The following is a 14,576-nucleotide window of genomic DNA, read 5'->3' as shown; positions in this document are numbered from 1 at the left end:
ACAACATTCCCCCAAGCATTTGTGAATAAGGCAGCATTTACTACAATAAAACAACAGAGAATGTATTTATACAGCACTCCAGACGTTGGCATCAGATCAGAGGAGACTTTGAGTCAATTTCCCTTCAACTGACCAGCTGCCTTTGGGCAAGTTTTCTCAACAGAAAAAAAAAAAAAAAAAAAAAGAATAAAGAATAGTATGAATACCTCAAAGGAACACTGAAGAATAAATCACACAGTAACATAAAAAGAACTTACTCTAGTACTTGACATATTCAATTTATGTCAGCTAATGTCGTTACACCACTAACATCAAGACCTGTATTTTGTTACTTTTCTATTACTGATGAGTTATCTGCTGACACCCATCTGATCAATGACACATATATATGATCAATGATACACACATTCAAGACCAATGGTCAAGAATCAATTTTGAAAGATAGAGATTCAACATCCTGTCAACTTGATAAGGAACATCAATATATTAAGCTAAACAAAATGATGTGATATAAACCCAATACCATTCCCATGTCACACAGAAATAAACATGCAGCATGTAAGAATACAACAGTGATCAAGAGCCCAGTTTCCAGAGTCACACAAACCCAAAATGGAATTTAACTCCTGCCATTTATTATGTTGACCCTGAACTCAAACCTTGGTCATTGTTATTTTCAAACCAGAGTCAAAAACAGAATGAGATAAAACATGAAAATATAATACACTCTACAGCTAAAGTTTCAGGCATTAGTCTACTAGAAAATCTTACAAATAAAGAGGTTCCCAAGTCAACTATTTATATAATAGAAATAACAATAGATAGCATTTGTATATTTATATGTGCCAAGCACTGTGCTAAGTACTTTTCAGGAATTATTCTATTCCTCACAGAAACCCTATGAGACAAGTATATTAACTTTACAAATGAGGATGTTGTGGAGAAGAAAAATGTTTTCTAAGATAAAAAAAGTCAAGTTTCAAACACAGTCCACAGGACTATATTTTTAGCCAAGACATCATTCTGTCGCCCCAGAAATAACACAGGGAAAATACGGAACACCAAAGTAAAACACGATGCATGTCTTCAAGAAAGAAATCAGTCATTTAGGCTGAGTAACAGCTTTAAATAGCACTCATATAAACACCTCATCTTAACTCCTGATCATTACGAGGCACAGGACAACCAGGAGGTAAGAGTTTTACATAATACTAATTTGAACTAAAAACAAATGACCTAAAACTTCAAGTTCCCATCTTGCCATTCATGTGCACAATCTTATTTTAGTAAGTCTTCTGCTATAACACATTTTATAAATACATCCAATTTAAATGTTTTGTGGCCGGTGCGGTAGCTCATGCCTGTAATCCCAGCACTTTGGAGCCTGGGCAGCAGAGCGAGATTCCATCTCAAAAAAAATAAATAAATAAAAATAAATAAATGTTTTATTTTTCAAGGATTTTTTTTGTTTTTTTTGTTTTTTCTTTTTTTTGAGACAGGGTCTCACTCTATCACCCAGGCTGGAGTGCAGTGGCACAATCATGGCTCACTGTAGCCTCCACCTCCTGGTCTGAAGTGATCCCTTCACCTCAGTCTCCCGAGTAGCTGGGACCACAGCCGTGTGCCACTATGCCTGACAAATTTTTTAATTTTTTTGTAGAGACAAGGTCTCACCATGTTGCCCAGGCTGGTCTCAAACTCCTGGACCCAAGCAAGCCTCCCACCTCAACCTCCCAAAGTGTTGAGATTACAGGTATGAGCCACCATGCTCAGCTCAAGATGTTCTAAATATATATATATAAAAAGGACCACATGAAATAGCTCTTGCAGTTTCACCACATGTAAAGAGGAACACTACAGTTCATGAAGAAAAAGAAAACACTGGCTGGGCATGGTGGTTCATGCTTGTAATCCCAACACTGTGAAAATGAGGCAGGAGAATGGTTTGACACCAGGGGCTCAAGACCAACCTGGGCAACACGGTAAGGACCCATCTCTTAAAAGAAAAAAAGAAAAGAAAAAAAAAATCACAGAATTCTCTCAGTCCATTGTTTTAGGTCAAAGATGATAGATTCCTAAATAAGTCAGAATAGGTTATCAACTATTTTAAAAATATTTTCTCTTTGTTTCAATCAGTTGATTAAAATTAACCAATGTTAACAAGGTTGTGTTGTTAATCCTCAGGCCTCATACTGACTTCCTAAAAGAAAACTATTACACTGTACAAAGCCTCTCATCAGAATATACCATAATCTAATTTCTAACTTACATTTTTCTTTTACTACTTTTCTATACTACCCACTCTGCTAACACATATCACTTATGCAAAAGTTCAATCACCTTCTATGTATTACAATCTTCTTGAAGAAAGAAACAATGTCTTATGTGTCTCTGTATCTACCACAGAACCCAGCAGTTATGCCTAGAAGATACTCAGATATCTATTGCCTTCTGATAGTAAATAAAGATAAGCAATTAAAGCTTTTTATCATTTTTAATTAAAATATTTAACTTTTTATTAACAAAAATTTCAAATATACAGAAAAGATCAAATAGCACAATCATCCAGTATGTCTTCTGCTTAAGATTCAACAACTGTTAACTGTAGTTAAATTTTGAGAGTTTTTTAATACAAAAATTATTAGAGCAAAATATAAGCAATATATGGCATACTATTCTTTATTTATTCATTGCTTATTCTTTAAAAACATTGGCAAAGAAAGACACTCACTAAAAGGTATTTTTTCTCAATAGCCTAACTTTAAACAAAAAAGGCTATGAAAATATTCTAAAAAACTGTAGTATCTGTCACAATACAGTATACGTCCCATTTGATACAGACCTAATTTATAATTTTTAAGAGCTACTTGTGAGTCACGCATGGTGGCACATGCCTGTAATCCCAGCTACTTGGGAGGCTGAGGTGGGAGGATCGCTTGAGCCCAGGAGGTCAAGGCTGTAGTAAGCTATTGTTGTGCCTGTGAATAGCCACTGCACTCCAGCCTGAGCAACATATTAAAACTGCCATCTCTGGGGGGGAAAAAAAACAACAAAGAAGCTAGTTTGCTTACTACAAAGTTGAGCTCTGTTGATAACAAGATAGTTTTAAGTAATAAAATTTAAATTACATAATTTTCCAACAGCGATCACGACCTCCACTAAGGCACCAGAGGTGGTTTCTGGAACACAGATGTTCCCTGAGATCTCTATTTTATGGACCCTCATGACTGGCTGGTGGTGACTATCAAGCATCACACACTCTATTTTTCATCTGATTTTGGGATGTTCTTTCTTCAAAACAGTAAACCAAAATATAAACTTTTATTTACATTAAGTTAAAAATAAGTTGTTGAGAAGAATGAAAGGTAAAAACATACCCCTTAAAATTCCTAGTTTATGATTATATTTTGTCTAGGTGACATGACTAGCATATTTGGCTTTGCACAAAAGTTTCCTTTATTTTAAAACTATTAATTATTCTAATTTAATTATTTATTATAATTTAATTATGCTTTTGTATAAATAATATTAGCAAGCCTCATCCATGAATACTGGCATCTGGATAACACAATGTATATTTTGTAGTAAGGAAGGATTATGTCCTGTACATTTTATAGTAAGGAAGGGATTATGGCCAACCTGACGTTTGGTAGAGTGGGTAAGATATGAACAACAATTAAGTATTTATTATATAATAATTATTAGAAATCAATCAATCTTCACTATCCTCATAGAAACAGTCATTTCAGGGAGGTGTTATGAAGCCCCTGAAGTAGGGCAAAAATATCAGGTCAACAAATACAACTTTTAAAGCAAACTAACACAAAGCTACCTTTTTTTTTTTTTTTTTTTTTTCAAGAAAAAAGGTCTACTGCAAAAGCAAATATAAAAGGTCATAATAAATGTAGAATACTAGAAGACTACTCATAAATGTTAAACTAATCAATTTTGAAGGGTAATTCCTTGACAACACAGAATCTTATGTCAAGATCAACAGAAATGCTTACTAAATAAATGCTTAAATATCCCAAGACCAGGCAAAATTACATGTATAAACATATACATATACATACACATTTTTTTAAACATCTTCTTCCAAAATAAATCCCTTAGCTTGATATTTGACAGTTGAAAGAAATTTCAAAATGTAGAATTATTCTTCTACTTGAAAGGAGGTAAAAATCAGGGACATAGCTGAGATGGAAATTAAACGTATGTGGTGTTTTATTAGAAATCATTTAAACAAATTAGCAGCCTTGATAGTCATAATATTCCTACCTAACAGATAACATAGTATTCCAATTTTTAAAGGACATACACGTATGTACGTATATATGGTAAACATTTCTCATTATATCTGTAGCTTGGCCAAAATAAAAATTTCCATCTTTAATGACTAGTTTAAATAAAGTATAACTTAAAAATTAGCAAAGTCAACGAAATTCAACCAAGGGCATTTGCCTCAGAAATGCCTCTCAAATAAATATTTATAACAAAGAACATAACAATATGTTTGAAAATAATACCTATATTCAAATGACCATTTTAAGCCTGAAAACATGAAATTGTGTAAAAAGACTAAGTCAGTTAGAAAGCTATAACAGAAATATAATGGTATAAATTCTATGTCTGAATTACCTATCAGACATTCTTAAAGTTCAGAAGACAGGGAAGCAGGGAATATTTCACTGAATTTTCAAAAATTAAATAAACCCTCCACCCAGAATGTCTAAAATTAAAAAGACTATATAACAACATTGGCAGGGATGTGAAGAAACTGTAACTGCTGGTGGAAGTTTCTAGTACACTGGCATCACACTGGAAAAATTATTTGGCAATGAACACATACACTACAACCTAGCAATTCCATACCTAGGTAATGCCTCATATGTGCCAATGGCACAAACAAGAATGTCTACAGCTGTACTCTTATCAATGAAAAGAAAAACTGCGTTGTTCAACAACACAGATTAGCTTATCCATATACTATTAAGGAAAAGGGGTCAAATATAAGAGTATATACAATTCTATTTAAATAAAGTTCAAAAACAGGCAGAATTATTCTAGTGTTAAAGGACAGGGTAGTGGTTAGGAATAATGACTAGGAAAGGACACCAGTATTAGTAGTTTTTTTTAATTGGTCTGGATGCTGGTTACATGGGTGTATTCACTGTGAACATAAGCTGTACACTCAGGATTTGTGCAATATTCTATAATATGCTGAACATAAGTTATTAAAAATAAGTTTATATTTTAAAAATTAAGCAGACTACACAATTTTTTTTAGACAGAGTCTCCCTACATTGCACATGTTGGTCTCAAACTCCTGAGCGAAGGGGTCCTTCCAGGTTGGCCTCCCAAAGTGCTGAGACTACAGGCATGAGCCACCATGCCCGGCCAATACCACAATTTTTATTCTCTAAATATCACCTGGAGATGTCTTTAGCATCCCAGCTGAGATTCCAGAAAAAAATAATAACGAGAAACTAAGAGCCGCTTCTAAATGAACACTCAAAAAAGAAACTAGGCCGGGCGTGGTGGCTCATGCCTGAATCCCAGCACTTTGCGAGGCTGAGACGGGCGGATCACTTGAGATCGGGAGTTTTAGACCAGTCTGGCCCAGGTGGTGAAACCCCGTCTCTACCAAAAATACAAAAATTAGCCAGCCACGGTGGCGCGCGCCTGTAGTCCTAGCTACTCGGGATACTGAGGTGGGAGAATTGCTTCAACCCGGGAGGCAGTGGTTGCAGGGAGCCCAGATCACACCATTGCACTCCAGCCTGGGCGAAAGAGCGAGACGCTGTCTCAAAAAAAAGAAAAGAAAAAGAAAAAGAAACTAAACAGCTCTACAAGTTCACTAATAGCATATACCATTAGTATAAAACTTAAATAGTAGCTTCAAAAGCCAATAAGCTATCAGTAAAGAGCTATCAATTTCAATATGTTTACGAACCTTATAATTTGGTAAATTTATCCAAATAATAACTGAAAAATCTTAATGTCTTATTCTTTCTTTTTTTTGAGACGGAGTCTTGCTCTGTCACCTAGGCTGGAGTGCAGTGGCGCCATCTCAGCTCACCGCAACCTCCACCTCCCAGGTTCAAGAGATTCTCCTGCCTTAGCTTCTCGAGTAGCTGGTACTATAGGCATGTGCCACCACACCCAGCTAATTTTTGTATTTTTAGGAGAGATGCGGTTTCACCACGTTGCCCAGACTGGTCTAAAACTCCCGACCTCAAGTGATCTGCCCACCTCAGCCTCCCAAAGTGATGGAATTACAGGTATGAGCCACCGCACCTGGCCATCTTCAAATATTAAAACTATGTGTGAAAATCCCCTGTCCCAAACTCCTAACCCATTGTTTACCTCAAACTCAATGTCAAATTTCAGATCATATATGCTGCCATATAACACAACTGCAACACGGCACAAGAAAGACTGAGAGGGCAGAAAGGACGCCCTGAGTCTTAATGCCTCTTTACGGAGAAAAAAGAGATCAAGAACAGTTATCTTTTTTCATTATTTTTCTTCCAGGTTATCTAGATCAGTACTGTCCTATCAACAGAATTTTCTGTAAAGATAGAAAGTTCTATATCTACATTGTCCAGTACAGTGGTCCTAGACGAGCCACATGCGGCCACGGAACATTTGAAATGTGACTAGTACAACTAAGGAATTTAAATTAATTTAACTTTGGCTACTATATTGGGTAGCACAGCTCTAGATCGTATATTTGGTATGATTCACTGAGTAAAAATGAGACAAATGAGAAAGAATTAAAACTTTTCAATTAAAGGGGAAATTTAAATGATGCTTCAATGTCAAGGTGGTTAAGGACTTAGCTATTCTTTAAAAAATTAACCAGTAGTAAAGACAGGATACTTAGTTCTGACCCCTGCAAGTTGATGGAGGCAAAAAAAGAAAATTTGAACCTATATCCACTGAGCTCACTGGTGTACCACCTTTCATTCCAAAGCAATATATATAGAAAAAAAGTGGAATGCAGTAAAGTTTCCTAAAAAAATCCAGTGCTGACAGTCAGCAGTTGAGAAGGGGGTCTATCATTTGTGCCTGGTTCTCATGTTCTAGAAGCTCCAACATCATCAGGAGATTTCAGCAAATGAAATACTGATATTACCACAACTACCTAGAACCTTTCTGGTTAGGCACAGAGATGCTATTATATATTATCACATCCTTAATAAAAATGTCTAATTTTGTAAATGTTATTTTGTTTTCCCCTTATATAACTGATTGTAAAAGCAACGTGTGCTGGAATCAGAGGAGGTTGTTCATTTACACAACTCATGACCTCATTAATAGTTTTTAGGTAGTCAATACTCAAGAAACCATTTACTTTTTTGGATGAGCTTATGGTGAATTGAAGAAAAAGCAATGTTCAAAAGCAACAAATCAATCAGCATTTCAGATGCAGATCAACTCTGAATTTCAATAAAGACTTCCAAATGGCAATAAAAACAAGATTTAACAGGTTGGATACAAATGACATACCAGCAAATTATCACAGGACTAAGATTCCTATTTCATAAAAGGATAACCAAAGCCAATTTGGTCTTCAATGTACTTAGCTGGAAAATAAGCTAACTTCGGAAAAGTAGCAAATAATGCCTACCCACAATTGTATGACTGTGGTAGTTATTGGGAGGTATATATAAGAAATCCTTTACATTTTACAACCCATATATTTCACTTGTAGGGAAGTAAAAGTACTTTTGAAAACAGTGATTTTGGCCTGGCACAGTGGCTCACGCTGTAATCCCAGCACTAAGACTGCACTAAGACACACTTAACATTGAAAAATTTAACTGGGTATTTTGCCAGTAACATACTGACAAACATGAAAAGAAAATTTAACAAACATGGCAATTTCTATCCTAAAACATATACTTCACTAAATATTACAATTTAATATACTAGTTTGCTCAACTGACATGTTTATGAAGTAAGCAAAATTAGATTTCAAGATGATATGGTATGTCAAACAGTATATCTGTAACCAGGAGGATTCAGAGCATATTTAAAAGCATTTGTTTTTTGTATGACATCGTAAGATAAAATGAGAACTAAAAAACTCATTTAAGGCCGGGCGCGGTGGCTCAAGCCTGTAATCCCAGCACTTTGGGAGGCCGAGACGGGCGGATCATGAGGTCAGGAGATCGAGACCATCCTGGCTAATACGGTGAAACCCCGTCTCTACTAAAAAATACAAAAAACTAGCCGGGCGAAGTGGCGGGTGCCTGTAGTCCCAGCTACTCGGGAGGCTGAGGCAGGAGAATGGCGTGAACCCGGGAGGAGGAGCTTGCAGTGAGCTGAGATCCAGCCACTGCACTCCAGCCTGGGTGACAGAGCAAGACTCCGTCTCAAAAAAATAAATAAATAAATAAATAAAAATAAAAAACTCATTTAAGAACTTTTGGCATTTCTTAACATAAAAATGCATACATGCATTTTATGGTTCTTAGCATGTGTGTTTTTTCCAACTGGATGCTGAATTAAAACTTACCTGCTTTGTTGACTTTTTTGTGCCATTAAAAATCTTCCAAGCTAGCCCATTGCCACCACTGGCAATATGTCGACCAACATCAAATTCTCTAGTGACAGGATTTCCCATTACAGCACTAGTGACATCAGCTGTTACTTTTGTAACAGTACTCTTCAATTTATTAAGCATGGACTCCATGGCTGCAATATTGGGTAGTTACAGTCACCTAGAAAAACAGAAGGATAGTGGAGAACTGATCATTTCTTATTTGTATAAGCATTTATTCATAGTTTAATTTGAAAAGCATAAGATCTCCCAAACAGCGAACAGAATAATCCTATATAGATAAAAGTTGTATGTTGGTTTTGTCCTCAGAGAACCCAATACACTTTAGTACAAATGTAAGTCCAGAAATCAAACTGTTTGTTTCAACCTCAGTTCTCACTGACCAGGAATAGATATATTCACACTTGACAATGACATTAAGAAAGAGAATGAATATTGCTCAACTGTATAACACGGATCCTGTAAGACTTATAGTGGGGGATGGGCATGGTGGCTCATGCCTGTAATACCAGCACTTCGGGAGGCCAAGGCATGCGCATCACCTGAGGCCAGAAGTTTGAGACCAGCTGGCCAACATGGTGAAACGCCATCTCTACTAAAAATACAAAAATTAGCCAGGCATGGTGGTGGGTGCCTGTAGTCCTAGCTACTTGGGAGGCTGAGGCCCAAGAATCACTTGAACCCAGGAGGTGGAGGTTGCAGTGAGCCGGGATCACTCCAGCCTTGGTGACAGAGAGAGACTGCATCTCAAAAAAAAAAAAAAAAAAAAAAAGACTTAAAGTGGGGTTTGTGGGGTTTGAGAGGCCAAAGCAGGAGGATCATTTGAGGCCAGGAGTTCAAGACCAGTCGGGCCAACATGGCAAAAATCCATCTCTACAAAAATACAAAAATTAGCCAGGCATGGTGGCGCGCGCCTATAATCCCAGTACTCGGGAGACTGAGGTACAAGAATTGCTTGAACCCGGGAGACGGAAGTTGCAGTGAGTCAAGAGTTAAGATCGCACTACTGCACTCCAGGCTGGGTGACAGCACGAGACTCTGTCTCAAAAACAACAACAACAACAACAAATATAGAAGGTCTGTCTCTCACTTCACATTTAAAAATTTACTCTTATTTTTTCTTTTTCCACCCCTTTTCACAGGTGTCGATCACTTCACATTAAAAACAACAATATAAAACTTAAAAGATGCTAATGTTTTACTAAGCAATAAATTTGTATTTTCTTTATTATTATTTTTCTGTAGAGACAGGGTCTTGCTATGTTGCCCAGGCTGGTCTCAAACTCCTAGCCTCATGTGATCCTCCCATCTTGGTTTCCCAAAGTGCTGAGATTACAGGAATAAATAAGCCACCATGTCTAGCCCAAATTGGTATTTTATAAAAAGTTTTACTCATTATTAAATAATAATTACATTCAACTATCAAATCACTTAAGAAAATCTCCTAAAAGAGAAGCATTGGCCAGGCACAGTGGCTCATGCTTGTAATCCCAGCACTTTGGGAGGCTGATGGAGGTGGATCACTTGAGCTCACGAGTTCGAGACCAGCCTGGGAAGCATGGAGAAACCCTGTCTCTACGAAAAATATGAAAATTAGCCAGGAATGGCGGCATGTGCCTATACTCCCAGCTACTTGGAAGGCTGAGGTGGAAGGATCGTTTGAGCCCGGGATGGGGAGCTGCAGTGAGCTGGGATAGCACCATTGCACTCCCGACTGGGTGACAGCCAGACTCTATCTCCAAAAGAAAAAAAAAAAAAAAAAAAAAGCACTGATGGTAAAGGGGCAATAAAATACATACAGGCATCAAAAATAAGCATAAGCATAAAATCTGAAGATTATTTTTAAAATTTTACATAGCTTTGTTATGAATGATGTGTCATTAATAATAATATTTATTTGGTAATTTTTAATAAGCATAATGATCAGTAGTTGTTACAGGTTGAATATTTATCCTAAATGCTTGGGACCAGAAGCATTTTGGATTTTTTAATTTTTTTCAGATGTTGGAATGCTTGCATTACATACTTACTGATTGAGCAACCCTAATTCAAAAATCTAAAATCCGAAATGCTCCAATGAGCATTTCCTTTAAGCACCATGTCACTGCTCAAAAAGTTTCAGATTTTGGAGCACTTCAGATTTTTGGATTAGGGATATTCAACCCGTATTAATAATTAGTAATTGCCAGGCTTAACTTTTCTCCTTTGGTAAATTAAAATAGACTCTAATTGTGATGATGTCTGTTGACATCTTTAGTTGAAGAAAGCTAAAGGAAGCTTTCTTCAAACTATAATGTCTGTATCTCTAGGGTTACCTGAAGACTTCTCAGGGAATACATGGGCATAGACAGTTTTAAGGTAGCAGTTCCTAATCTGGAGTCAGGTAAAGACTTCAAAGATAATTAGAGGTATTATTAGGACCCCATACTAGGCTTTCTTATATTGAATGCATTCAACATACATAAAACCATTTTGTAGTTATGGAAATGTTATTACAATTATTTCAAAATAATGTTTTTATTCTATACTTTTTATTTCATATATTTAAAAATATTACTCTAAGTAAATAAATGAATAAGTTACTCTAACTTCTGGCCATAAGGGAGGAACAAAGAGTGAATCTGCCCTCTTGCTTTTAACAACTAGAAAACTGAACAAAATATATGAAACACATTTTTCAGACATTGAACAGGCAGCAAGAGCCTTTGATCCCAGTAAGAAAGAGAACTAACAAGAGAACCAGGATTGCCCCAGAGGCACATTGCAAACTACAGAGCATAAAGCAGAATTCCAGGTAGCTATCTAGCTGAATTGAGAAGCTGGAGGGACAAACTGGCATTCAAGAATGCGGAGGTAGATGAAAGTTCTGAGACACAATTTCAAAGTGAATGAAGCTAAAGAAAATGCATAGAGGTCCCCTTCATGCTCTGTTCCCTGGTCCCACACATGCTTATGCATACATAGTGTGACACTCCACCAGGTCTGGCAAGAACCAAACTAGAGAGCTACGAGTTGAATAGTTTCAAAGTTCACACAAGGCTGCAAATCATTTGGTATCTCATCAGCTGGAGTAGTGAGTCTTCACTGACCACTAAGACATTTAGCAGAAATCTTGTAAGAACCATGCCTTAATAGTGGGGTAAACCACCCTTAGAGTAAAAGCTAATCTAAATCTGCTCTAAAATCAATTCTCAAATAACCGAAATAATAATAAATTACTAAACTGCCTACCGGAACAAAACCCAATAGTCATGAAAAGAAGACATATAACATGCACAAAAAATTCAGATACTAAACAATGTAACATTCACAATGTTCAGCAGGCAATCAATAACTATTTGACATGCCAAGAAGCAAGATGATGTGACTTACACAACAGTAGATCCCAACCCCCAGGCCACAGATTAGTACCAGTCCATGGCCTTTTAGGAACCAGGCTGCAAAGCAGAGGAGCGGTAGGCGAGCAAGCATTATTGCCTAAGCTCCGCCTCCTGTCAGATACGTGGCAGCAATGGATTCTCATAGAAGCGTGAACCCTACTGCAAACTGCACATGCGAGGGATTTAGGTTGTGTGCTCCTTGTGAGAATCTAACTAATGCCTGATGATCTGAGGTAGAAGAGTTTCACCCTGAAACCAAGTCCCCCACATCCCATCCATGGAAAAACTGTCTTCCAGGAAACTGGTCCCTGGTGCCAAAAAGGTTGGGGACTGCTGCTATACAAAGCTCCAAGAAATTAAATAAACCACACGCAGGATAAACACAAAGAAACCCATACATAGATATACCAAATAGCTGAAAATCAGTGATTAAAAGAAAAATCTTAGAAGCAGCCACAGAAAACAAGTAAATTACACATAAGAACAAAGATAAGAATTTCCCCAGACTGGCCAGGTGCGGTGGCTCATGCCTGTAATCCCAGTACTTTGGGAGGCTGAGGCAGGCAGATCACGAGGTCAAGAGATGGAGACCATCCTGGCAAACATGGTGAAACCCCATCTCTACTAAAAATACAAAACTTAGCTGGGCAAGGTGGTGCACACCTGTAGTCCCAGCTACTTAGGAGGCTGAGGCAGAAGAATCACTTGAACCCGGGAGGAGAAGGCTGCAGTAAGCCGAGATCGCACCACGGCACTCCAGCTTGGCGAGGAGCAAGACTCTGTCTCAAAAAAAAAAAAAGAATTTCCCCAGATTTGGCAGAAACAACACATGCCAGAGAACAAGTGAATGAGGTCTTTAAAACTGGTAAAGGAAACTGTCAACCTAGAATTCTATAGGTTGGGGAAAAAACTTTCAAAACTCAATGTAAAATAAAGACATTTTCAGAAAAACAACAGATAATCACTATAAAAACTAGTAGAGCTGGGAGGACCACTTGAGCCCAGCAGTTCGAGACGAGCCTAGGCAACATAGTAAAACCCCATCTCTACAAAAAATAGAAAAGTTATCCAGGTATGGTGTCACCTGACTGTAGTCTCATCTACTCAGGAGGCTGAGGCAGAAGAATCAATTGAGACCAGGAGGTGGAGGCTGCAGTGAGCTGTGACTGTGCCACTGTACTCCAGCCTGGGTGACAGAACAAGACCCTCTCTCTAAGAAAAGAAAGGAAAAAGAAAAAAAAAAACAAGAAAGTTTTTAAAGCAGAACAATAAAAATAAAAATGATGTAGGTATATAAAAAATACTTTTCATGTCATAATATCTTTAAAAGATAGCTGATCATTTAAAACAAAAGTAATAAAAATGTATTGTGCTTATAACATATGTAGAAGAACTGGCACGAGAAAGAACAGGAGGGGGAAATGTAAGTATATTTTTTAAAGATCCTTACATTATATGTGAGGCAGTACAGTATCATTTGAAGGCAGGTTGTGGTAAGTTAAATGATATATACTGTAAACCCTTGAATAATAAAATAACTACAAAATAATAAAGTGATATAACTAAATTATAAAGATAAAAATAAACCCTAAAGTAAACTGAATAAATATAAAAAGAAGCAGAAAAGAGGAAGGAAAAAAAAAAACAAATGCAGCAAATACAAAATAAATAGCAAGATGGTTGACTTAAATCCAACCATATCAATAAATTACATTAAGTGTAAACAATTTAAAATTTCAATTACAAGGCAGAGATTGTCAAATTGGATAAAAAAGCAAGACCTAACTATATGCTGCTTACAAAAACCCACTTTAAAAGTATAAAAACACAGGTGAAAGAATGTGAAAATATACCAAGTTGGAGTGGCTATATTAATAACAGAATAAGCTTGAAGACAAAGAGGTCATTTTGTAATGACAAAGTTGTCAATTCACCAAAAAGACATAACAATACTAAATATGTACACACCCAATAAGAGAACTTCAAAATAAATGCAGCAGAAAGTGGCAGAATGGACAGAAGAAATAGACAAATTCATAATTATAGTTGGAGACTTCACGAGTTCTCACTTAGTAACACAGAGCAAGCAGGAAGAAAATCAGTAAGGACAGAGACTTCAACAGCACTACCAAACAACCTGAACTAAAACAGTCACTCTACAAATGACAAATTGTTTTCATGTAGACATGTAACATTCACTAAAATGAACTATATGTTTGGCTATGAAACAAGTCTCGAAATATTTATAACTACTGAAATAATACAAACTATTTTCTTTGACTACAATAAAATTAAACTAGAAATCAATAATAGATTAAAATACATAGAAAAACTGCAAATATATGGAAATTAATCAACACTTTTTTTTTTTTTGAGACAGAGTCTTGCTCTGTTGCCCAGGCCGGAGTGCAGTGGCACAACCTCGGCTCACTACAACCTCCGCCTCCTGGGTTCACGCCATTCTCCTGCCTCAGCCTCCCAAGTAGCTGGGACTATAGGCGCTCGCCACTACGCCCGGCTAATTTTTTGTATTCTTTAGTACAGATGGGGTTTCACTGTGTTAGCCAGGATAGTCTCGATCTCCTGACCTTGTGATCCGCCTGCCTCGGCCTCCCAAAGTGCTGGGA

General features: G+C 36.9%; 1 protein-coding gene across 2 annotated transcripts in view; it reads right to left on the bottom strand.

Moving 5' to 3' along the window:
• The window catches only part of SCYL2 (SCY1 like pseudokinase 2), a 70,616-nt gene that overhangs the window by 46,109 nt on the left and 9,931 nt on the right, over positions 1-14,576 (bottom strand). For both annotated transcript variants that reach the window (XM_005571983.4, XM_065524693.1), the window contains exon 2: positions 8,525-8,729. In XM_005571983.4, the coding sequence (XP_005572040.1) occupies positions 8,525-8,701 (177 nt within the window). In that variant the 5' untranslated portion in view covers positions 8,702-8,729. The remainder of the gene's footprint in view (positions 1-8,524; positions 8,730-14,576) is intronic.

Source organism: Macaca fascicularis, chromosome 11, assembly GCF_037993035.2.
Source record: "Macaca fascicularis isolate 582-1 chromosome 11, T2T-MFA8v1.1".
NCBI classification, from domain to species: domain Eukaryota; kingdom Metazoa; phylum Chordata; class Mammalia; order Primates; family Cercopithecidae; genus Macaca; species Macaca fascicularis.
This window is presented reverse-complemented; position numbering and strand designations above follow the sequence as displayed.